The sequence below is a fragment of the Macaca thibetana genome, chromosome 15 (genome assembly GCF_024542745.1).
Source record: "Macaca thibetana thibetana isolate TM-01 chromosome 15, ASM2454274v1, whole genome shotgun sequence".
Taxonomy (NCBI): Eukaryota; Metazoa; Chordata; class Mammalia; order Primates; family Cercopithecidae; genus Macaca; species Macaca thibetana.
This window is the reverse complement of record NC_065592.1, coordinates 66,460,704-66,487,500: the sequence shown is the minus strand read 5'-3', so window position 1 is coordinate 66,487,500 and position 26,797 is coordinate 66,460,704. Positions and strand designations below refer to the sequence as shown.

Sequence of the window (26,797 nt, the reverse complement as noted above, 5' to 3'; positions counted from 1 at the left end):
TCACTCCAGGGGAAACACACTTCAGAGGCACTGTGAGTGGTGGGTGGCAGAGCAGCACACGGAGGCTGAACAGTGCCACGGAACTGATGGTTGGAGACACCACCCCCTACTCATGCCCTTGGGTGACCTTCACCATCCTGAAGCTCTGCAGTTCTGGGTAAGGGAGGGGCGTGCAAGACCTGCAAAAGCGGGGCCCTTCGTCAGAATATACTTCCTGGTACACGAGGAGGAGGCCAAAAAGTTGATTTGAGATTTTATATATATAGTAGTACTTTTAATAGTTCTATCTCAAAAAAGGAAAGAAGGAAAAATCGATTTGAAATAAAAAAGCAACACTTGAACTAGGCCTTTGTATTCAAGAGGCAGGCAGGAATACCCACAGTGTGTAACTTGGTTAGCTAGAACTGCTCATTCACTGGCAAAAAAGAGAGCGAGTCTGCCTTTAAAAAATACTGTGTGTCCTGTGAGGTTCATTTGTTCACCTAATAGGTCAAAGATACATGAAGAGCTTGGCTGAGATGATCTGTTTGCTACCAGGGCAAGTATCACGGAAAGGATTGGACTTACTTTGGAACTTGCACTGCTAGGATCCCGCTGTGCTGTTCAGCATTTGGGCTATCAAACTGAATGGGCTAATCAAATACAATTCTCCAGCCCATAAGCATTGTTCTAAAGTATTCATTATTAAATGATATGCTGTGAGAACAATTGACAGTTTATTTTATTAGGCCATGGCCTAGGGGAAGGGGGCCAGGGGACTCCTTAAGACAGCCTACCATGTGTCGCTAATTCTGAAAGATTTTCCTTCTAGTAATGAATACACTCAGTGGGACTGGGGGGTGAGGGAAGGGCAAAATAAAACCAGCCTCCATTCAGCCTCTAGCCCTCAGGGGAAACGAAATCAAATATATAGTTAAGGTACCATTCCTTAAAAAAAATCCCATCAGCATCTAATGGGTTTAATTCATCCACAGGAAGATTAATTGCTTAAAATTCTATATTTCCCTTCTGCTCCGGTTCTCAGTTTTAAAAGGGCAGGTAAAATGAAAACAGGATTTACTTTTTTCTTCCTTAAAAATTGAACCTTGATTTTAATCTATCAGTCCAAATACATTCAACAATAGCAACCCTCTGTTCAATCTTCTGGATATTAAAAAAAAATCCAAGTGCACTGCCATCCATTTGAAGTAGTAAGTCACAGGTAAATCATATCCTATCATTAATGAAATGAAATGGGGACGAAAAGTGGTGGAGAAGGAATACAGGAGACTCCCTCCAACAGGTCTAATGTGTTTTCTAGGAGAAAGAATATTCATGTGTTAAACCCTCAAAAGTGTTAAACATCCAACATACCCTATGTGGACATTTCAACAAATATTTTTGCCAAATATGAGACAGGCTCACTCTCCACTGTGGATCTGGAACTTTCAAAAAAAACTATCACCAAGCCAAGTCTGCCTTTTTAAGCCAAGTCTGCCTCCAGGAGAATTTGTTGTGTTTGCTTGTTCTTACTATAGTGTTGTTATGAAAACCAGTAATGAGTTCAGCTTGCACCCCAGGTGGGAAGTTAGAGAGGGGAACCTGTGTAAGTTGAAGTTTGTCACAGTAGGCAGAACAGTCGCTTTGCAGCCCAGGCCCATCTCAGGGTGCACTGCTTCACAGCTACACTGTAAAGTGTTAAAAATCCTCCCACCCACCCCAGAATATATATATATGTATATTAAAAAGAATCCCCTGTCCATCTCTCAGTACACAAAAGGACCTCATCACACTGCAAAAATAGCAGTACCCACTTTGGTCAATTAAAACAAACAAACAAACAAAAAAGCATACATTATTTTTTTTTTTTAAATCTGTGTACTTACCTATAATAACCAATACAGCTAAAAGCACTACCTACATAGGCAAAACTTGGTATTGCATAATTCATATAAATTTGAAACCCCTCCCCCCCAAATATTAATTGGAAGATGAAAAACATGAAAGGTTAATAGAAAAAAACACCAAAATACTGAAAATATTGCTGGTCGATTACAATTTTTAAGCGGCAACTATACACAGCCATGATATGCTTTATAAATGTGAGATAAAGGTATAACTGTCTAAAAAATCCATGATGTCACACATTTTTCTTCGTCTGGAGTACAAAATATTTTGTCATAAAAATGGTAAAGATTTAAAATGATAATAAATGCAGCAAAACAAGTGTAGTGATGTCACTTTGTTGTTTTTTTTTTGTTTTTTTTTTGTTTTTTGTTTTTTAGATTTCAAGGCAAGGCACGTAATGTGGACATTATATCTTCGTGCAAATTAGGATTACTGGAAAGAGTATTTTTAATTAAAATTTTAAGAGACATAGAGGCAAAATGTGTCTGCCCATGCACACTATGGATCTGTCAATACAAGAAATTTGTTGAACAAGGCTAATGTCTGAAAGCACCATGCAAGTTTTCAGCACCCTGATTCCATTTGTTTTCTCAAGAGTGCGTTTTTATATCCTACACCCTGGCGTTCCCAGTTTGTAAACTGTAAGCTTTACCCTCGTGACATGGATTTGCCTGCCTCTTTGTCTCTATAATGCAGATTTTATAGAACCTTTTGTACACCCTATGGGTTCTTGATGCAACCAGTAATTTTAAATAAATAAATTCTACCTCCAAGGAGGCTGCAGCTAAACCAACATAAGTGCTGTGTTTTCATTCATTTTATTTTTCTCAAGCACATGATTTGTCTTGATTTAATGCCTTTTTAATGCCCTCAAAAACTGAGGGGAAAATAAATTCGTTCAAAATTATTTTAAATTCTTTTTAATCCCCTCAATTTAGAGTCCAAGGGCTGAAGGACTTATAATCATGATTCCCCTTTAGATATAAATTTATAAATTGCACTTGCCTCTGTTAAGTGTTTCTTTTGTGGGGAAAATATTATATTAATTTTTACTGTTGCATGCAGAGATAACACTTCACCTACATAGAGGCATTTCTTCCATAGAGCCTTTGTGTTCAAACTGTTTTTTTCCTTTTTTCTTTTTTTCCTTTTTTTTTCATTTTTTGTTTTTTTAAGATTTCAAACTGGGTTACACACTGGAAAAGGCTGGGTTAAGGGCCAAAATTTAATAAATCTGTACTGATAACTAAAGGCTACAGAGATTTTATATATTTTTTTTAACTTTTAGAAATCAGAGTGCTTATAAAATGGCTGGCTCATGGCTCTGTCACCCAGCACCTCTGACGCCGCCTCCTAGCCTTCGTTGGTGAGATAACCAGGAATAGTGATTCCATGCGTAAACAACAAGAATACTAAACCAATAAAACTAGCTTATCATGCAAATATTAAGGCATCTAGAAAGTCAGTTAAAATATATTGTCATAGAGACAGAACATCTATTTCCCAGCGGACTTCATGTAACAAAGGCTACGTTGCAGGGGCTGCGATCTACCATCAGTGAAATATCATCGACCCTTTTTATGTCATTACAGTTTCAACCTTAAGGGAATTAGTGATTGTAAGTGCTGCAATTGCTGGTCTATTATCTTCTTTCTTCAGTTTCTTTCCTTTCACCCTTTGTTTTGTCCAGTCTTCCTCTTTTCCTTTTTTTAAAAAAAAAAAAAAAATTTCTTAAACTATTGTTGTGTTTCTTTTTCCCTCAGTTGCTTGTTTCTGCTTGAAGGAAAGGTTCTCCAATTATGTTCAAACCGTAATTTTGGACATTTGCCGGTAAGATGGGTGTCCTATTTGACACTTGGAAAGGAACCAAGCTAGCCCAGGTACCAGGACTACTCTATAGTCTATTTTTTAAATGAAAATTAAGACTAAAGTGAGGCAGAAAAATCCAGAGTAAGATATATAAACAATTATTTAATTCTAATTGATTGAGGATATTCTAAAATATTATATATTTATCAATATAAGTGCAATATGATTCATTTTTGTACAGGAAAAAAAAAGAAAAAGAAAAGCAGCAATCTGTTGATACCAATACATGTTGCCAGTTATATTCTGATCTTGTTTTACCTTTAATTCACAAGCAATTCAGTGGTCAGATGGGTTTCAATTTCTTACCTGCCTATTGGGTTGAATAAAATTGAAACGTACAGTGAAAGATATTTCTTCTCTCCTTACAACAGGAAAAAAAAACTACATGTTTAAGGTAGGCCCATGCATAATATGCAATTTGAAATGCCCAATTATCAAACATATTTTAATCAGAGATTTTTAGTAAAGACCGAACAAATAAGAATCCTAGAACCAAAATGGAACACAGCTTTTCTTGTTCTCTACAGAATACCCATTGTGAGGAAAAACATTTACAGGAGGCCACAAGGGTCTCTGCTTGTGCTGATTAGTTCTATAGCTCTCCAGTGGTTTTCTTATCCTAACCCTCTTTAACTTACTTTCAGAGAGAACCAGAGTTTTTCCTTCCAATGCATGTTTCCCTACACTGGCTTGCAGCAGAAGCCTGAGCACTCCCTGCTCCTCCCCATCAGTAATGATACCACATTTGAGCTGCTCTGCACATGGGGAGTTTGGAGGGATAGGTGTCGGGTTGAGGGGTGGGGGTGTTGGAGGCAGTAAATGATAACATTCCTGCCTTCCTCTCATCAGTTCAACTTTCGCCTATGCTGAATTACAGGCTGTTTAAAAAAAAAAAAAAAAGGCTGGAAAACAATTCTCTAATTGCTACTGGCATGGTCTCCCTTTAAGAAGTATCATATGGAGGATAAAAAAACATCAGATCTAGGTATCATGAAACAACTCTACAGCACACCTTTTGGGTACACTTAATCTAATGTATTGCTTGTTCCAACACTCAACTCCAAATGAACGTCAGTTAAGTAACAGCTGCATAAATAATCATGAACCAAGAAAACATCAAACTGACAATTCCATACACATATTAGTCATGGCCTAGCATGGAAACATACTTTCAATGTTTTACATTTTATTGAGTATCCCTTGCTTTACTTTTGAAACCATGAAGTGAGATGGGCACTATTGTTGTAGCTATCAATCTAGATATGCTCAATCACCATTTGTGCTCAAGGGATTTTATAATTAGACTACAAACTCCAAGAAAGTCCATCTCTAGTAAAATATCTAGCACATGGAAGATGCTCAATACATTTTTCAGACAAACAAATCAATTAATTGTTTCAAATCACACCCAGCTATATATTTTTAAGAGGTGTCACCCAAGATTACATATAGTCATGAATATGTTGTGATTTGGTCCCCAATAAAGAGAAAATAGGTATCTCTGAATTTAAAATTAGATCTACTTAGCATTAACAAAAATTGATTAAGCAGGAATAATCACATTCAAACTAAAAAGATATGTCCTCACAATCTGATGAAAAACTTAACTCTTAAGAATACTTGTTATTGAAACTTTTACTAAGCAGCTTAACTGTTTTCACATATTTCTCTTCCCACACACATCATCAACAATTATTTTTGTGCTTTGCACCACTGATTGGGAACAATGTTACATAATGAATCATGAAACTTATTTTACCCTCAACTGTGTTTCCACTGCACTTTGTACATGGTCCTGTTACAGCATTTATTACTTCATAAATATCTCTATCTGGGATTATCTTACTAACTGAAAGGTGAACTTCACAGAGAAAATGACCTAGTCACATCTATCTTTATAGAGTCTGAGCATAGCTGGTGCTATTTCTTAACAAATAAAATAAATTACAAAAACGGGTATACATTATTTTTAACCTGAAGTAAAAAGCATGTACCAAAAGCAAAAGGACTAGGCAAAACAGATAATCCTTGACGGTAAAATACAATGTCAACAAGCAGCAAATTGCTTTGCAAAATTAACAAGAGTGCCAAATTAAGTGAGCTCAAGAAAGTCATTTGGAGATTGTATGCTTTAGGGATATAAAGTATATTTTAATGATTGAAAATAGATGTGGCTCCTTACATGGACAAGTCTACCAACTAATGGCAGAAAATTCAGGGTTTATTTTGCAATAACTCTCTTACTCAGTTCTTTAGAAGAGACATACGTCATTCTTTGGAAAATGTTCAATAAAAATAAATTGATGCTAGTCACTAACAGGACTCTTGCTGCAGAATGCCTACCAAATTTAATTTAAATGTTTATTTAAATCTTTCAAACAGCCCATCCTACATTATGACCATATCAAAATTGCAGAGTGCAATATATTTGTCAATACTGTTTATGAACCTTTGGGGGGAAATAAATCTCAAACATTAACACTATGCAGACCCCATATACGAGTTTTACAAGTCTCTTATTGCCAATCTGTAGGTTAAGTTCAGAACTATAAGGGACAGACATTTTTTAGAGCTATTTTTGGTAGTCCTGTTGAAAAAAAAAAAACTTGATAAAACTAATTCAATGACTGAGATAACAATGTAAATAAATATATTTAATCAAAGTAATATAGATTACTTAATTTCAAAAGTACAATGTCTAAAATTGCATACTTATTCAGGTAAAAATGTAATAGTGCTTTTTATACATCTAACTCTCTATATAAAAATCAATAATCACATGTATAGATAAAATAAACACACAAAAACAAATTAGTTACACGTAAAATGCTTAATAGTTTTAATTCACACTGAGAATTACTATATGGATAATCTTATGTTCATTCCAACTATCTGCATTCCAATAAGAGACATGAGAATATAACTGAAAGGATTTCAAAATATTCAAGCTCAAATTCAGCTACCTCAGCAATGTATCTTTGTAAGTGTGCATTTGCTTTGTTTTTATCAAATTTCTCATTGCTGAATCACATTTGTTTGGGCAAACAGAAGATGAGCATAGCTGAAAGCTGAAAGCACATCTTTAGAAAATATAAACTAGATATAACCATTTAAAAAAGATATAATTACTTTGCAAAAAAATCAAGCAGAATTTGACACAAAAGAATTTGATAGTACCTTAACACAAAGTACGACTCATCCTAATGACTATTACTATGTATATAATGAGATAATTCATTATAAAATAAATACACAAGAGCTAAATCAAAATTCCAAAAATAAAATGTTTGATATCATGGATACTATTTTCTTGCTATTTTGACCAAATGTATGACATGGCTCCCCCCAAAAGGGAAGAAGCAAATGAATTATTTTGACCTTAAGATGCATTACTGGTGATGGTCCAAGTTCATTTTTGTATTCATAAGACTACCTCTGAAGTACTGTATTTCTTCTAGGTAGCACTCTGCAAGAAAATCTAACTTTATGGCATTTATTTGTTGAAGCAAGTAACCAAATTATGTCATTGAAGAACAGCTAAAGGTAGTCAGGGAAGATACAGCAGTTGAGGTGGAAAGGAATATAGACTTCTTAAGCATGATTCAGGTTGAAGGAATAGCACAAAGGCAAAACTTCCAGACGATAGCCATGCTGAGGACTTACTATAATCACGGTACCATCTTTGGTGTTTTACATATGCTATGCCACTTGATTTTCTCAATGAGTTCATGAGATGGCCATCATTATCTCTGTTTCATATATGAGGAAACTGAGGCAAGTTTGCCCAAAGTCTCCCACTTAGCTCTCAGTTATGACTCAGATCTGTCTGATTTCTCTGACCATTTCACTATATTATATTGCCTCCACAGGAAGTCAGATGACTTAACATAAGAAAGAACTTTCGAACAGAGTGGTCTGAAGGCAAAATTAATTGGCTTCAGGAGACAGTGAACTTTTCATGCCCCACACAAGCTGGATTATAACCTAGCTAATGTTGCAGAAGAGACTAGTGCACAGAATATGTAGCTGGTCTAAGTGGCCAAGTGATCTGAAATTCTATGTATTCATCTCCTCTGAAACAAATCTAGTTGAAGTTCTACTAGGGTGAGTTCTACAGCATGAGGATTAAGGGGGAAGAAGATACCCACTTCTTCCTTTTAAAAAGATGCACTATTTCTATATGTCTTATCCTGGATACACTGGGTAAAATAGTTCATCTTTGCATCTAACTACAAAGAGTAAAGAGACGCTATACCTTTCAGTGAAAGAAAGGGAGAAATAGCTCTGGGCAGCCATACCAACATTTTATGGTTCTGTTTTTTTAAATTGTGCATTATGTGAGTGTGTCTTCTAGGCCAAAAGATTTCGGCCCTTACCTTTTAGCTCACTAACACCTATGAACCCCAGGGTGCCACATAAACATGTATGAAGCCGTTATATTGAGCCAAAAACTAAACAAAGTCAAAGACTTTACATCACCTATTAGTTGGAGGTGATTAAAACAATAAGAGCTATTTTCAGAATGGCAAAAATCATTTATTACTAGTCTGTGTGTATTTGATAATGGATGAGATAACATACTTGTTAAACAGTTTATAAAATGTCTAAGTATCCAATATGTGAATATTTTTCAGGGCAATAATAATATTGTCCATTTAGAATTTATATACTGGTTTAATCATGAGAAAATACCATATTTACTTCAAAGATAGTAAGTACTCTTTCAAGAAGTTTAAAAAATATTACAGGAATAAAGCACAAAGAATTGTACATATTAATACATACCAGTAGCCACATTATTTACAGATGGCAATAAAAATGAGCAATGGCCCAGAAATCATGGGGAATAAATAAAATAAGTATTTTAATTTAAAAGAAGGATTTGCCTTTAGTTCCTTTGCAACAGTTTCTGATCTCCCCAAGATGGAAAGTTTTTTACTTCCTTGGCTAAACATTCTAATTTTATTGGCAAAATATTAACACACAAGTATTAGTATTTCTTGTAAAATGCACAATAAACAATTTTCCTTATTAATAGCAAAAAAACCTGTCAGGAAAACTATGCTGTCCTGGGTTGTACATGGGTGCATTTGGACTGGTTGCTTACTTCAATATAACACAAAGGCCGCAGATTATATCTTGTGAAAAAAATGGTCACTCAGACCAGTAGAAAGAATAAATACTTAAATTGAATCTATTTATGTATTAGAACAAAGAAAATAGTACTTGATAAATATACTAGTTGCTAGCACTTATGTAATGTGTATTATTTGCCAGGTACTGTTCTACATGCTTGACCTACCTTAAAACTTTTAATCCTCATAACAAATCTATGAGAAAAGACCATTATTATCCTGATTTTACAGATGATGAAACTGAAGTTAGGAAGTTAAGTGTTGTGCCCAACTCATATTGCTACTAAATTGTAGAAGGCAGGACTTGAATTCGAGCAATGTCATTCTAGGATCTGTATTTCTACCCACTAAACTTCTCTCATCTCCCCTTCTTGTGAAGCATAGTTTACTTTTTTCACTGGACTAGAAGTTATATTACCACTGAATTATACAAGACTCTGTGAATTAAGGTTCATATCACAATGAAATTCCTGTGGAAGTATAACTCTTGAGCTCAAAATTCAGCACAAATAACTGTGCTTTATTTCTCCAATTCCAGTTCCTTTTCAGCTGAACGCAGTATTTGCTTTTGTTTTACATATGTGCAGATGTGGCTGTATGTCTATAATTTGCTTGTTGAGTTCCACTTCAGATGAAGCTAGACTGGAAGTGAAATATACAAAGTACTTTACACCGGTCTTGGGTTTCTTCGATTTATTTTCCCCATTTTTAGGGATCATTATTGCCATCTGAATGACCCTATTTGCATGCAAGATGATTCCTAATGATTATTACTATTTGTAATAATCTGTATCAGAAAGCTCCCTGGCTAGCTCTTACCTGAACTGCAAAGTACTCTTGTGGGCTCTCTGGGAAATACCAAATATCATAAACTGCAGGTGGCTCATGGAATTATTCTAACTGCAAGCAATAGGACTTCACAGTAATGAAAGAGAAACGTATTTGTTTCTTAACTAAGTAGGTAAATAGCTTTCTTTATTGCTACTCCTTGGGGACCAACGGTTTTGAAAATAGCATATCAAAATGGTAGACCATCAAATCTCATTAATTTATATTCAATTGTTTCAGAAGTGTTTTGTTCTTAGGGCATAGTGGATTGAATGTTAACTTTACCATGCATGAGTGCTAGCATTCTCTAAGTAAAATAATAGCATCTACCATTGAAACATTTTATCTAATAAAGAGCATAGGGCAAGAAAAGCCACTCCATATGGGAGCACTGCCACTAAATATTAAATGTGTTTCTTATAATTACTGCACTCTTTGAGTAAAAAATTCTTACACAATCCTTGAAGACTTGAATATGGCAAACTACACTTAAATAAAAACCTCCTTAAAATGTTCGGTTTAAACATAAATAAGAAAAAAGCTCTTCCTCAACAGGCCAAATTAAGGACTTTTAAAAAAATTGTGTCTGATCTTTTTCAAATTTTAGAACTGAAAATGAAAGATGAAAAATTATTATGATGACTAATTATAAATAAATTACAGTACACACATGCATACATATATAAGAACTTAGGTAGCTGTGGGAGGTTTTAGTCAATTAAAAAATATAGAATTATCAGGCTCAGAGTAATTATTTTATCTCCTCCCACAGACCACAGCACCGTGGAGAAGCCCACATGTTGATTTCCAGCCTCTTTCTGTCTGTATTCCTCTCTACCCTGGGCTCCTTTTCAATGCTATTGTTAAAAGTGGTACTGCTCCTCTTATTTGCATACGTGAAGATTTAACAGCAGACAAAATTCTCTACAAAAAATGGTGCTTCAAAATAGTGCCTTTCACTAGAGAAAATCACCCAAGGCATACTAAATCAAATAGAAATGTAAGTTTTCTACAAAGCAAAAAGAGACTCTTTTATAAATGATTTTCATTTAAAAGGAAAAATCAGCATTATTTGCACAATTTTACCTCTAAAAGATGAAACTTATTAGTATCAGAACGCTGAAGCATAAAATTACAAATGATGAAATAACTGAACACATTTTAATATTATGCTTGCTACTCTGTTCACATGGGCAAAAGAATCTTCCTGTGTGTGAAACAAAGTGAACAAGAGAGAATAATTGTAACTTTCTGCAATTTCTCAATATTTAAAATTTGCATTCTTCAATGACTTGACCTTAAGATTTTGCCTTTTCTTTTATCACTTATGTTATTATATTTATTAATTCATAGGCTTTGTTATTTAACTAAAAAAAATCATCATATCCCTACTAACAGCGCTAGCAAAAATGAGAACCAAAAAGGTAAGCTAATAAATGGTGCACTGGCTGTCGAGGGAACTGATTTCTTATGGACAAAATACACATGTAAATATGGCACTTTACATAAAATATATGCAAATAAAGTAGGTGTTTAACATACTTCCTTTCACTGCAAAGGGTTAATCAGCAAGGTTTACATTTGGGAATTTTCAGAATCATGCTCCTCCCTCTCCAGTAGCGCTGCCAAAAATCATCTGACAGGAAACGTAAGATTAAGTTTGTCCTACCTAAGCGAACAAAGAGTGCTCTGAACAGGCCACTGGTTTACTGCAGAGCGGGAACTTTTCTAATCCTGCTGGAATCTGCAGTCCTGCTCAGAAAATATCATGGAAAAAAGTTGTTTTCTTTCCTCTAACATCTTGTCTCAGGATCATCTCATTTTGGTCACACTGCAGATCCTGCTGCTTCTCCCATAAAGGTTAACTTAAAGCTCCAAACATAATCATGTGGAAAATGGACATTATTGATTCCTATGGTCCATTGTTCCCCCATCCTAAGTCCCTGAAGTTCAAGTTCAATCTGGAATTACATCATGTCTGGTTTCTCCTGGTTACCAGACGGCTTGAGACGTGACCACAGCTACAGAAAAAACAAACAGCCTTCTTCACGCTTCGGCTCCCCTATCGATTCAAACGTAAACTTTTTTTCTTTCTCTCAAGTATGCTTCAAGTATGGAGCATGGTTAATTTAGAGATTAAGTTCCAAATTAGATTATCTAATGGCATCTTAATGGATTGCTGACCCATTTCCTGTGGGATGGCAGCATGCAAGTCTGGCTGGAATACAATTAATTTCTTAGGAAGTGTTCTGAAGAGTTTGCCCAGATAAAAAGGAAACGTCGTGTTGTACAAATCTTTCTTTATAAATGGAGAAAGTTAGGAAAACTACGACAAATCCCAACATATTATTCAATAGCCAGACCACAGATGTTGTGCGTCTGTGAAAACCGTATCAAGATCATTTTTAAGAATGGTAATGTTTTTATTTTTGATTTCATAACAGGTGCAAATAATTTTGATAAGAATAGAGTAATTCCTTTAAAAAGAATATTCAAATACAAAGACAAAACTAGTTAACAGCCCCTTTACCAAACAACAGTCATGTGAAATGTTGGGTTTTGCAATTCTCCACCTTGAACCAAAGATCCTTCCATTCATCCACCGTCTCAGCATTTCTATCATAGTCCCAGAGTGGTGCTAGGGGCCCAGAACGGTGTATAAAAAGTTGAGGATTTGAAAACACTTTAGAGCTGACAGCGGAAAAGGAAATTCAGCACTCGGAGAATAAAGCCCCCCCCAGGAACTCCAGGAACAACCCAGCTGTTGTACTGTAGTTATGTGTCAAGATAACAAACTGAGAGCAGGAAATGCTAACCTACTGAATTCGCAGGGATGGTCTTAGTGTAATGTTGAAATACAAGTTAACTCTTCATATTACCTAAGGACATACTCCCCTTATCATACATAGGCCACATATATGTGGAGATATACACACACACTACATACACACACATACATATGCATACACACAAACACATATATGTAATACAAACATGGTTTGCAACCCATTATTGAAAATTATTTTTGTTTAAATATTCATTCCTTTGAGAGCATACATTTTACAAAGAAAATGTTATGAACAAAGCAAGGAAAACGGTTGAGGCGAGTGTTATGCAAATTAAGTTACATGGATAAAATGAGAGCTATTACCCCCCCAACTTTTTTTTCTTTTTTTTTTTTCCTTCCCTCTCCTGACCAACCAGATCCAAATAACCTTTACTGGCTGCTAAATTTCTCTTGAGAAATCAAGCAACTCTCTAGAATTGCAGTAATAAACGACAATTTCTTAGAAAAACATGTGTAAAGTAACTACAGAATGAAGTATTCAATCCATAGAAAGGAACTGCTAACACATGTAACATGGAAAATAGCTGATAAAAGTCTCTTTGGTGCCATTCAATTATGGCATCCGCAGAAACACAAAAATCCTTCCAATCATTTTAGTAAAATCTTCATTTATTCATTATTTCAGAGGCTAAGCAAATGGTTTGTGTAAACACATCCTTCGGTAACACGCGCATGTTTATTTTAGCCATCTGAAGCCTTCTTCTATGTTTATATAAGCCATCAGACACATACAACCACTCACTTGTGGCTTTGCGTTTTCTTGAAAGGGGTAAAGGGGGAGAAGAGAGAATGAAACAATAAATTCAGTTTCTCTTTTGCATGAAGCACTCCCTCTAATGTTTTAAAATAGCTTATGTTTATATTATTCTTGGATTGTCCTTCGGCTTTCTTTTTCATTCAATTATATTGATCTTTCATATCTGATAGTACAGGCTGTATTCTGACTATCACTTTAAGAAAGACAGCCAGTCAGGGAGTAACTGCTGTATATGTTTATGTCCACATAACTCATATATACAACAAGGTAATTTGTCCACATGAGACAAAGCACAAATACAACAGTACCTACCTTAAGCAATTCATCACCTATCATCCTCCTAAGATCTTGAGCCCATTCTGACTATACTAGAAGGGAGCCCTTCATAAAACCAGTATCTTACTCTGGGTTAACTGCAGTTCCTGACCTTTCACTTAGGCAGAAAAATTGACTCTCTCAAGGTGCAAGCAACTCCTACGCGTGTGCGTACACACACACACACACACACACAGTTCACAAAACAGTTCACAAAATTTTAAGGTCAAAACAACAAAACACCTTCAGGGTTGTAACCTAATAAGGCTGTGAAAACTTTCTCAAAGAGTCAGCTTTGGTTCCTAAGGGAATGCTTAGGCCTTGGGGTTGGGGGTGGGTGGAGGAAATCTTCCAGCTTTGATTATACTCGCACAGCTCCCTTGGCACTGCCATTTTCAGTTCCGACAAGAGCTGCGTTTGACATGGAAACACCTCAACAGGGCAATTAGTATAAAGCAGAAAAGAGGGTGACCATGGAAAAGTGATTGTACAAAGAATTTAATGACAGCAAACAACAATCAATCAAAATAAAGCAAAACCAAAACACCCGTTTTGCTCTGTCCTGTTCTACTACAGTCTCCACGGATTGCCTTTTGTTAAAAGGCAACTACCACAACAAAAATAACCTGTGATATTTTATTTATTCCATCGCGACAAAGGCAAATTATTTAATTCTTTGGATGAATAGACCTATATTTCTTAAATATTTTCAACTTATTCAGATGATTCTAAAGCTATAGCTATGCCCTGAAGATTTTAGATGTCTATTATCTCCCTTAAAAGTGCTAGTGTTACAGACATTTATGACTTCTTTTTTCAAAATTCTTTCAAAAAAAGCTTTAAAAATAAACACAGGTCATAAATTCTAAATGATGAATAAGCTGTCATGCCACAGACAAGGGCTATTTGTATTAGCAAATATGAACTCTGTTGTGTCCATTTTTGAAAACTGTAACAAAGCAAAGCAAACTGTGTCATTTGAATTTATTTATTCTGAACTGCATCACACCTAGATTTTAAGAACTGTGAGCATTTCAATCACCACAGCATTTATCACAGCCCACAGATTCAATAATACCTGTTGAATGTAGAATGTGATGGCTGCCATTATCAATTATGTGCTTTCTGAATCAGGATAGAAAGAGAAGAAACAAACCAAGATACTGGCTGGGTGTGGTGGCTCACGCCTGTAATCTCAGTACTTTGGGAGGCCGAGGCGAGCAGATCACTTGAAGTCAGGAGTTTCAGACCAGCCTGGCCAACATGGCGAAATCCGACGTGTACTAAAAATACAAAAGTTAGCCAGGCGTGGTAGTGCACACCTGTAATCCCAGCGACTCTGGTAGCTGAGGCATAAGAATCACTTGAACCTGGGAAGCAGAGGTTGCAGTGAGCCAAGATCGTGCCACTGCACTCCAGCCTGGGTGAGGAAGTGAGACTGTCTAAAAAATAAAAAACAAAAACCAAAAAAACCAAGATACCTTTTAAAGAGCTTTTGGAATCATTAAGACCATTCTACATGTCATTACCTACTATTCAAAAGAAAAGTTACTATTTTTGAGAGGGAAAAAAAATTTCACCTAAATAAATTCTGAATATTTTTCTGACTTACTATGGCCTGAAACTGATTACCACATCAGTTTTTCACCAGGAAGGGGATTTGTAACAGCAACAATACTGCCCTAAGAACTGAGTGTAATCATCAGATTCATTTCCTCCAATACATGTGTTCTGAGATTTATTGCCCACTCACCTTCTCTTTCCATGGGCTATCAATTTTTTATTCAAAAAATTACTAGTAACTAGGTAAAGTTATATTTTAAATCTCTAACAATTTACAAATATGCTTTAGAGGTGCTATCCTATTTTTAGATTTAGTAAGCCAATCAATATTCCATAGATTTGGAAGTTCACACAGCTATAGGGGCACTTACAAACATGAGTGCATGTCATCTGGTTTGCAATTCTTGTAAATATGGTAAGTTTGTATGCAGACATGAGCCATTTTGTTAACTGATAGAGCATGAAATATAAGAGAGTTATTAAATAAAATATGGAAATATTAGGTTATTAAATTCAATTAACTTTTATTAAATAAAATATGGAAATATCAGGTTATTAAACTCAATTCAATTAACTTTAAAATGTATATTAATTTGGAATATTTTAATGAGATGCTTTAATTTAATTTAATTACGACTATTAATCGTTAAAGGCTATTTGAATAAGATGCCTACGTTGAGTTTATCTTCTTTTTATAAGCATATATTCTATTATTTTCAAAAGGGATGATGAATACAATCTTGTTAAAAAAATCACAATATGTAAAACTGTATCCCTTTTAAAAGTGGATGTTATATCAATCTTCAAGAAGAAAAGTCACATGGTATTCAATTCAGTAGTGAATTAATAAAAAGTCATTGTTTTTAAAAACATAACCTGAATTTTTTCCTTAATTTTTATCTGAATTAAAGTAGACATTTAATTATTTTGATTCTTTAAAATCTACTCTTTGGCAATTTCTGTGAACCAATACAGAGATGGGTAGACGATCTACAACTCTATCTGAGTATATACCTTTCTATAGACACTTTCCGTAAATGGAGGATTACAATCAGAGCAGGGCTGGAAAATTATGTTGACTCTACTTGGTGAACTCCTTCTGGGATTACCTCACTCTTTTCTGCCAATGTTTATTTCTTATTACTTATGATTATACCATGAATCTAATTATTTAATTTGTCAATCTGACACAATTTGTTCTTAAATAAAATAAATGATACATAAGAAGCAGCTGACTTTGAATTGCTTACTTTCTAAAGGCAATGCATGAAACAATATCAGAACTGGTTTTGAAAATGAAGTTTTAGAATAGCTTCCTCAGCCAACCAAATAAAGTCAATCTTCCATGAATCACAGCAGTATACAAACAGAAATTAAAACTTTAACAAATTCCTTCTTCAGCTACTGATTCCAACAATCTTCCTACTCCGAAATGTATGGGTGCTGTCAATAACAGTTAAATTGACTAACCAAATTTTTTTTTACTAGTTTTTCCCTACAACAGGGGAAAAAATGAATAGTGAAATGGCTTAGAATTAGCAGTAGGGGAAAGAGTCAAAATAAGAAAAATCTACAACGTGAAAACCAATGCTTTATCCTCAGGTAGCTGAAAAATCTTCGCTAAAGCTGTGATTTCACTTTTCAGGTCCTAAAATCTAAATGTCACATTCCACCCCCTCCCCGACCAAAAATATTATAAATTGTAGAAAACATTTTATAGCATTAAAAAATTCCAATGATCAGTAAGCATATACTATAGTCCCAACTTAATTTGATGTTCCATTTACATAAGAAATAAAGGAGGAGGACAGGGAAAGAAGAATGGCATAGCCAAAACAACTAAATTTTCAACATATATTTTCTGTAAAGCTGGTTAAAAACAAACACTATAGCTCATGTAATTTTTAGGTGTAAGTGTAGGGTTGGAAATAATTAAAATGTTACCTTTGCCAAGTAATTCCCAATGTATCCTCACTGGTACTGGGGTATAAATGCCTGCCGTTTTGATTCATGGTCCAGTCACAAATCCTCAGCTGTCAATTGAAACCTAGCAGTCAGATATGGATCGAGCAGTACTACAGTTTTTAGTATTTAAATGAACACATGCAAACTAGTACTGTACATGGCATTAACCTTACTTTCCCAAGAGGCAACTTAAAGAAAAAAAAAAAGCAAAAGAAAATCTTATTCTTGAAAAGCAAAATTCCTAGACTCTTTTTTAGAAAAAGCTATTGCAATATGCTTCTCTATTAATTAAAGCATACAAGAGAAACAAGTGCTTAGAACATAACAATTAGCCATTATTAGAGTACAAATTGAGCTGGAATAAAAGCAAACGTTAATGTTCAATAGAGAGATATATTTTAGAAAGAAAATAAAAATGCTTTTTTCTATGCATCACACCAAATAATCTGCACTGAATAAAATAATCAATAACTTTAAGCATGCAGTTTGCAAAACATAGAAGACATGCAGTTTAGAGGAGAAAGGCCAACCTTATAAACATTCACCCTAACTTGTGTTTAGAAGCATCAAGGTCTTCAGTTTTAACCTTTTACTAATTTTGTTTTGCTTAAACTGGCATTGTTTAGAAAGAGTTGATAACCATTTCTAGTTTTATTTTAAACTCAGAGTAATGGCATTTAAAATACTTTACTACATCTGAAGAAAGTGAGGAATGCACTGAATACAAGCTGAAACAAATTCTTCCCAGATCTCCGAATCATCAGCTCTGCCCTTCAGAGACTGTTCGAGTAACCCTATCCAGCTCTGCTTGGTTAACAGCTGCCCTACAGTGCTAGCAGATTTATTGAAAAGATATATTGCTTATTTTTATTCTTAAGAAAGTAAACTTATCTGGTTGGGGGGGGGAACACACTAGAAAATCACAGTTTTTAACCTTCAGATGGCCACACTGTAAATTAACAGCATCTTACACTGAAAAGATGACTTCTGCACAGTAATCCACTAAACCTTGTTTGCTGCTTTTCAGTGAGAATTTCCAGATGATGACTGGAACCAAAATACCATAAATTATCATAAATCTAAAATTTATAATAAACGATTTTAAACATTTCTGATAATGTTATGGTCCAAAAAAATAGGCTATTAAGAATCTTCGGCCGGGCGCGGTGGCTCAAGCCTGTAATCCCAGCACTTTGGGAGGCCGAGACGGGCGGATCACGAGGTCAGGAGATCGAGACCATCCTGGCTAACACGGTGAAACCCTGTCTCTACTAAAAATACAAAAAACTAGCCGGGCGAGGTGGCGGCGCCTGTAGTCCCAGGTACTCGGGAGGCTGAGACAGGAGAATGGCGTAAACCCGGGAGGCGGAGCTTGCAGTGAGCTAAGATCCGGCCACTGCACTCCAGCCCGGGCAACAGAGCCAGACTCCGTCTCAAAAAAAAAAAAAAAAAAAAAAAAAAAAAATCTTCACTTTCCCTTTTAGACTCTCGAGCTTCTGCACACACTAAGTAATAGTGATTCAGGAGTTTTAGAAAGATAGTTTTTGCTCATTTTTCTGTAGATCTATGAGGCTCCAAAAATAACTAGCTAAAATTTCCAAACCATGTGTTTTAATTATTTGCATATTTCAGGATTTCAAGTAAAAGTGATTTTATGATCTAAAGAACTGAAAAAATTCCCTGCATATACATAGATAGATCAACAGATTGATAGACATGTAGATTCTGCTCAGGATATATGTCATAAAGAAGTCATAAATCAGTAAATAAATTAGAAAGAAAAATAAATATTCTTTTTTTTTTTTTTGAGACACAGTCTCATTTCACCACCCAAACTAGGATGCAGTGGCGCCATCTCAGTTTACTGCAACTTCCGCCTCCCAAGTTCAAGCAATTCTCCTGCCTCAGCTTCCCAAGTAGCTGGGATTACAGGAGTGCGCCACCATGCCTAGTTAATTTTTGTTAGTAGAGATGGGGTTTTGCCATTTTGGCCAGGCTGGTCTCAAACTCCTGACCTCGAGTGATCCACCCACCTCGGCCTCCTAAAGTGCTGGGATTACAGGTATAAGCCACGGTACCCGGTCATAAATATTCTTAAAATGGACAAAATACTCGCATGAAGGAAAAAAAAGTATACTTGCTTTGTTTTACATCAAATGACATACTTTGAACATTTCAAAGAAGTAAATGTGTTCAGTCTAGTGGGAAGCAACATGGCAAGATTTCTTAAAAGTCCCCAAAATGGGTTGTCTAATCAAATTTAGTGTGATGGGGCAAATTGTTTTGTTTTGTTTTTTACAGTAAAACAATGGTCTATTTAAAAATACAAGTTTTAAAAGTACAATGAAAACAATCAAAAAACAGTTCAAGAAACTTGGTTTTGTACAACAATAATGTTATTGATTAATCACTTACTGATTCTACTGTAGTCAATGAAAATGGAAGGGTTTTGTTTAAGTTTTATTTGGTTTGTTTTTTGAGACAGGCTTTCCCTCTGTTGCCCAGACTGGAGTTCACTGGTACGATCATGGTTCACTGCAGCCTCAACCTCCAGGGATCAAGTGATCTTCCCACCTCAGCCTCCTGAGTAGCTGGGACTACAGGTTCGGGCCACCATGCCTGGCTAATTTTTTTTTTTTTTAATTGTAGAGACAAGATCTTGCTATGTTGCCTGGCTAGGGAAAATGCTAGTTTTGAATCAAACATTCAGAAGAGGGGAGATGTATATTTAGGTATAACACATTAATTGTGTTAATTATTAACTTCAGATTAGTATCTATGGGGCTCTCAATTTAGGTTGGAGAAGTTTTTAGAAAAATAATATGCTTTCACAAAGCCAGGGGAATCTAAATACCACTCAGTGATTGGCTTATTGTCCCATAGACAACTGCAGGACCACATCTCCTCAGAAGGATGTATTGTAAATTAGTTAGTTTTTTTGTTGTTAATGTTGCTAATATTTTGTCTGTCTGTTTTACCACCCCAAAAAATGTAAAGTGGGCTATCTTTGACCATACGCTGCACACTTAAAAATGAACATATTTTGGGACTTTTCTAAAAGTAGTCTCAAAGGGGATAAACCTGACTACAGCTATTCATTATCATCTATTTAAGATACATGCAATAGAAATATTTTCTCCCAAATGGAAAAATATGCTTAAGTACATACAAAATAAACAATAAATGTATTTAGCAATAATTTAATGCCGAAGAAATTGGCAATATATTAATTAGTATTGAATTTCCTTTTAGTTACTAAAAATGTAAAATATTATAAATTTATTTATCTGTTTAGATTGTGCACTACCATTATCAACCTTTCTTGACGTTCCTGAGAAGACACGCTATAACTTAAGCCAGGTTACTGGAGCAAGAGCCTCTCTCTTCATGTTGGTTTTTTTCAATTAATAAACCTTGGTCATAAAGCATCTTGGAACTAACAAACTCCCTGATAAAGCGAAATTTTAAAGTGATGGTATGGGTGGAGGAAGCAATTAAATCATTAAAATAGAAATCACTTATTCACCAAAGATTTCCATGATAGTAATTCCTAAGAAAATCAATTTCTAATCTTATTTGACCAAGATATTCCTGAGCAAGCAAATTTTGAACAGACTCTAGATATTAAAAGGTTAATACTACACGTATTTAAGCTTCTTTTGGGGTCATGTTACATATTCTTGCCATTAGCGTAATTCGGTTTTCCTAATAAAAAATAATTTTACATTAGGCTTTAAATAAGTTTAACATAATAGGTGATAATCTTTTTTGAGTTTGAGGTGGTGATTCCTTAGTTTCTGTCCTGTGACAGAATCAGTGTTAGATAATTCAGCTGTAAATTCTCTTTTTTTATTTTAAAACTTTAATTTTAAGTGGCACATAAATACATGCCTTTCATTTATATAGAATTTTCCTAAGTTCAAAGCTTTAAGAAAGCTCTAAAAATTTTTCCAAGTATTTTTCATTAAGAAATAGGAAATTGCTTTTTTCTCTCAATAGTAATCAAATTTAAAATACCAAGTGCCACTCAGGTTAGAAATTTAGTCTGTTAGAATTATCTGTTTTTATGTGGAGGTGGGGAACAATACTTATTTTTGTAACAATATAGACTCTAAAAAAGAACTGATCATATGCATATCCTTACAAAAATGCACTCATATAAATCATTTTAATCCTTTAATTTATATGCAGGTACCAATACGAAATTCTATTGTCGAGAAAATGCCCAGAATTTCAAAACCAAACAAAAGGTGAAGTAAGAAAGTAAGATTATCTTTCAAAAAAGCTATCAGTAAAGGGGTAAGGTTGGAACAGTTTAAACAACTAAGGAAGAAGTGAAGGTGAAGTTTTCACTGCATGTTCTTAGGGTGGAGTTCTATGGTCTCTGGAAGGAGAACCTTGTTCCTGGCCCAACTCAAATCAGATTGCTTCAAAGAAAAAAAGTAAAAGGATAGGGGCCATCTGGCTCCTCTCAAATGGCTACATAAAGGGGAAACATCTAAGATTTGGATCATTATCCTTTCCTAAACTATACTCAAATAATCATGTAAGTAGCAGATAACCATAAAGAATTAATATTGCTTGTGACTTCAGACTAATAGTTTGTTTATTCAAATGGGGGTTCTCCTTTGTTATTAACAGGGTCTTTTGTTAAATGCACAGCAATTAGCTTTGGGAACAAAAGAAAGAAGGTAAGCAAAATGTTCTACTTTGCTAGACTCAGCAAACAGGCTGATGTACTAACAGTTCCTATGATGACAACAAATCTCTATTGAACCAATAAACCATTAAACTGTGAACAGAACAATCAACACAGGCAAATTTACCTTCTCACTTTTTTAAGTTTACAATGACCCTCAGGAGAACACCTTGAAAGGTATGTTTTATGTTTTCTTGTGTTTCTTCATTTCTCCAGACCCTCAAGGAAACAGATTTTTGAGGGGTGGAGGTTCTTTTTGCGGGGGAAGACAGATGCTCAAAAGGATTAACACTGCAATATTAATACTTTGGATTAGGAGAATTTTATTTTATTGCTATTATTAATTACCTACATGGAGCAAATTAAATGGTCTCTGGATGAATACTATGTAACCTCTGAAGGAATGGTATGAACAAGAAAAATGGTCAGAATAAAATTGTGTTGTATGTTTCACATGTAACACATGCAAAAAAAAAAAAAAAAGAAAAAACCAAAACAAGAAAAAAGAAAGATACTCAAGATCATCCTCGTATCTTAAAAGTCACTTCTAAAGCCAATTTCTGAAACCCATGTTTCTTGATATTTAATTTAATTAGCAGAAGTAGAATTAACTTAAATGAGTATGCATAGTCCATGAGCAGAATAAACATTATAAACCATAAATCATAAGATGAGTATTAGAAAATGAATTTTTTTTTCCATTAGAAGCTACTATAACTTGTAAATTTTAAGGCTTTAAGGGACTTTGGAGCTCATGAAGTTCAACCTCTTCATTTTCCTTTCCAAGGTTTAAGGACTTGTCCAAGGTTAGAAATGCCCTGTCACATCAACACTAAAACTCAAACCTTCTGACTCCTAATCCCTGGTTCTCACCCACTATACCAGTTGCCTGTCATTGTTCCTTTCCTACCCTGTCCTTCATGTGCAGCTCAAGAATATTTAAAGCTAAGGTATCTGTAAATATAACCTTCAGAATTCCCTCTACCTCCCTGATTCAACTTAGATTCTTTTTAAGTTAATATTTTCAGAAAAGAAGATAATTTTTTACTTGTGTTTTTGTTGATTAAAATTTAAGGTTACATAAAACTTAATTTTACTTTTACATCAATTAGAACAGCTTTTCTGGATATTAGTCTTTGATTCCCAGTAAAGGTAAGTGAACAAACCAGTGAATGACAAAAGACAGACAATAGAAGAATTGTTTGAATTTAAGAACTAGCGAAAGAGCTAAACATTTGCATAGCCATTATTTCGACTGAAACTTCCTTTAAATGTGTTTCCTTTCAAGCTAGCATACGTGAAAAGTGACCTCTTATCCACTTACATACCTACCCAGAAGTCATGTGATAGCGTTTTACGTCAAGCTGTCAATTATGATAACAGACACAATAAGAACAGCCCAAGTGTTGATAGCCTGCTTCCTGACTGTATTGAAAAGTTTGTTGATAGTCCACTTGTGTCCTTTTAATTGCTTGCCTCTAATAAATGACTACCTTTCCAGTGGCAGTACCAAGCTTTGGCTTTGCCATTTGCCACGACAAATATTATAAGAAGATTTAAACTAATATCTTATTTTTTTAAAAATCCTACAGAGGTAATTTCTTAAAAAGGCCATTTTGTGTAACAGAAATTTTCAGTGCAATGAGAAGTACTTTCAAATTCTAGTTTTAAAAACAAAAGTGTATAAGAAAAGTGTTGAAACAATTTAAATATAAACTAAACGAGTAATTGAAATTCAAATAACAGCATTATATAGTCATGCAAGAGATGTAACATGCTGAAGCCCAAGCACCAATAAAATCCATGCAATTGTGAGAAGTAATGCAAAGACCTGAATTGATCAGGCCACTGATTCATTAGCTCTTATTATAGGTAATATATGTATAGTCAGGATATTATAATTTGAGATTATGAAAATAAGACTGATTTCTTATAAACTAGACTTTACTTGACTTTATTGTCTCACTTAGGGAAGGCAAAAGTGGGCTCCTAATTTATTCAATTCAAATCTCAAATATACATCAAAAATTAATATGTACTTTAATGGCTTGTTCGAATGGTGAAATTTTATTTCTAAACAAGAAGTTTCTTAGCTGCAAACTTTTATTTCCAACTTACAATGAGATTTTTAAATATATGTTGATGTACAACAGTAATAATTTAGGCTCCTATTATGACCTTAGACTCAAAAGTAATGGTGATAATCAAATTAGCCAGATTCTCTTGTATTAATACTACCAAACTTTCTATGATAGCAAAGGAAGGAGGCCTGAAATTAGCAACTCACTATGAGGTTGACCAGATAAGAAACTGGTGCTAATTCAAGTAAGTTGTCTCATATTATTCATCCATGCTAAAATCGTTATACTGAATTATAAAATAATTTCTATATTTTCTAAGCAACATCCAACACTCTGATAGCTCCCATTTTCTCAGGGAGATAAAATTTGGGAAATGTGGTTCCTTCATTTCCTATCATAATGAATTTGCACAATGTGTTCATGAATTATAACGTATGAGAGAGAAAAGGATATACTACATTTTACTAAACTTCTATGAAGTTAAGTCGCAGGAGGGGGGGTGTTCCACATTTCTGAAAATGTTCCAAACCATAAAAAGACATTTCTCAGCAGAGACTAATGAGTTCAGTTTGCCAAAGCAGGACCCATGAGTTCTTCAAGCCACCAAAACCATCTTCCAATAGAAAAGAAGAATGAAGCTCCAGTTGAAGTTCTGATTTTAAGATTTCCCCCATGCCAATAGCAAATGCAATAACTAAGCCAATAATCCCAAAGACAGACTAGTTCTAAACTTGAAAAGGATTCAAGATTGTGTTAAGAGATAAAGAAAAAAGTCTAAAGTCAAATACTGATCAGCTGGTATGGTGCTGACTGTTATGACTGATTAGACAGGATTATTTTTAATGGCAGATTATCAACTGGTTTACATGAACCTTTTTGAAATAGTCTTCATGACTATGTGAATTTATTTTTAGATTCAAATGAGATCTATTTTCAATGATAGGTGAACTTCCTTCCAGTCAGAATAAACTAGTATTCCCAAGCAGTTAGCAACCAATGTCATCAGCAATAATTATTATAAAAAGGAGCAAAAAGATGTATAATTACTAATAACAATTGTCTGTGTACCAAGTAAATGATATAAAAGTGTATACTTTTAGTATTCAGATTTGACAATATGAATGTATTACTCTTACAGGTGAAGTACAGGGTTCATTTTAACATTATAAAGCTTTTCATCTTAATTTGATAATGCTAGTATGCTTATGTATTAGAAAATGACCATATTGGAAACTCCACTGTAGTATCATCTTGTGGAAAGATTATTTATAAAATAGTCAAAATTACACAACCACTTTAAATTTATCATTAACTCTAATTTATGTAGACTGTATTGAAGTTCTTTTCTAAGAAAAAAACAACATTCAAAACTACACATCAGTACTTTTCATAATCTAAAAGGATAGATCTTTACAAAGCAGCCACCATGAACTGAAGAATGTACCTGGTGACGATATTTATTCTTAAAGGGTCATGTATATTAAAGGCTATAGGGAATGTTTAAAAGAAGCCTCTCAGACTAAAGCACTGCCTTTCTAATTTTGAATTTCTTCTAGCTAATATAACATGATTGATTACCTTTATTTCATGTACCCCTTGATTTTCCTTTTCATTCATCATTGAGTGCTTTAAACCAAATGCACTGAGAAACTGCCTCTAGAAGAGTAGTCTCTTTTAAATCTTTGCAAAGTAATGAAAGGACACAGTAAATCAATCTCATTTCTACTGTAGGAAAGAATAATCTTTGCTGAAGTCATTTAAACAATTTCTGTCTCTTTATTCCTGGATAGTAAACATAAAACTTCATTTCTATAATTCTTTTAAAATTTGAAAAGCTAAAATGAATAGGCTTTTGACTCTAGCCTTAGTTTACTACTATACATCTATAGCAAGATATGCATTTATAGGTATTTTCTGCATGCCTCAAAGCTGGAGTTCATTATAAAATAAAGCATATATGGGCTTCTTCAATTAAAAAGCACTAACTCTTTTATTACATATAGAGGACAAATTATCTATCTACATGGTACTTAACATTTTTAGCTATAAAGAACATATGGGTTTTTTTTTGCTTCCAAGGATTAATATATATCATGTATTCCATAAGTATTAACCATAGTTGACTGAACAAAAGGTATTCATATTGTAAGTGGTCTTGATTCAATGTTGTCCACTTAAATAAGTGGCTGTCTTCTTTGATTTTAAAATAGTTTATAGTTCTAGAACTCATAGTTTTTAAAATATATCATGTGCCAGAATGCTATCTACATTAAAATTCATATTTTCATGATGCTTGTTAAGTTTTCTTGATGTATTTTTAGATATGTGAAAGGAGAAGTAACTCTTATATTAACGGACTTTTGTAATCATAATTACATGAGGTTTCAACATTTATCATAAGGGGTAAGAAAATTAAAGCTGCCATAGGTTAGGGTAGTGGAGGAGGAAGGCTGCCTCAAAATACATGGAACTGGTTAGAGTATTCTAACTAGCATTTGGGGTTAAAGGTTTAAATAATGGAGGCATGTTTTATGAATTAAAAATTAACTGGAAATTAGAGATGTGTCATAAAGAATAATGCAAGTCCCATGAGAAAAGTATTCCTGAGAATATGTGTAATGATTTTTAAAAGAACAAGTTTCCAAACCTATACATCCTGCATGATTTTTAAAAAATACAATGGACACATACATTTGTCAAATAGAACCATATTATAGTAATTATAACTCATTTCATATTATAGCAATTTTAGAGGTGGAAAAAAAAAAGCAACATTCCAGAGAATTATGTTGAAAAGCCAATGGCTGGCAAAACCACTAATTATTATTTGGTATTTTCATAACTGTGTAC

General features: G+C 34.3%; 1 protein-coding gene across 15 annotated transcripts in view; it reads right to left on the bottom strand.

Annotated features, from left to right (window-relative positions):
• NFIB (nuclear factor I B) overlaps positions 1-26,797 on the bottom strand; it is a 242,657-nt gene that overhangs the window by 2,712 nt on the left and 213,148 nt on the right. For 8 of the 15 annotated variants that reach the window (XM_050759586.1, XM_050759591.1, XM_050759584.1 and 5 more), the window contains 2 exons: positions 17,147-17,235; positions 1-3,776 (listed from right to left, as the gene is read on the bottom strand). The exon at positions 1-3,776 is cut by the window's left edge and continues 2,712 nt beyond it. In XM_050759586.1, coding sequence (XP_050615543.1) covers positions 3,647-3,776; positions 17,147-17,235 — 219 coding nt within the window. In that variant the 3' untranslated portion in view covers positions 1-3,646. The remainder of the gene's footprint in view (positions 3,777-17,146; positions 17,236-26,797) is intronic. The other 7 variants (XM_050759597.1, XM_050759598.1, XM_050759588.1 and 4 more) reach the window with 1 other exon arrangement.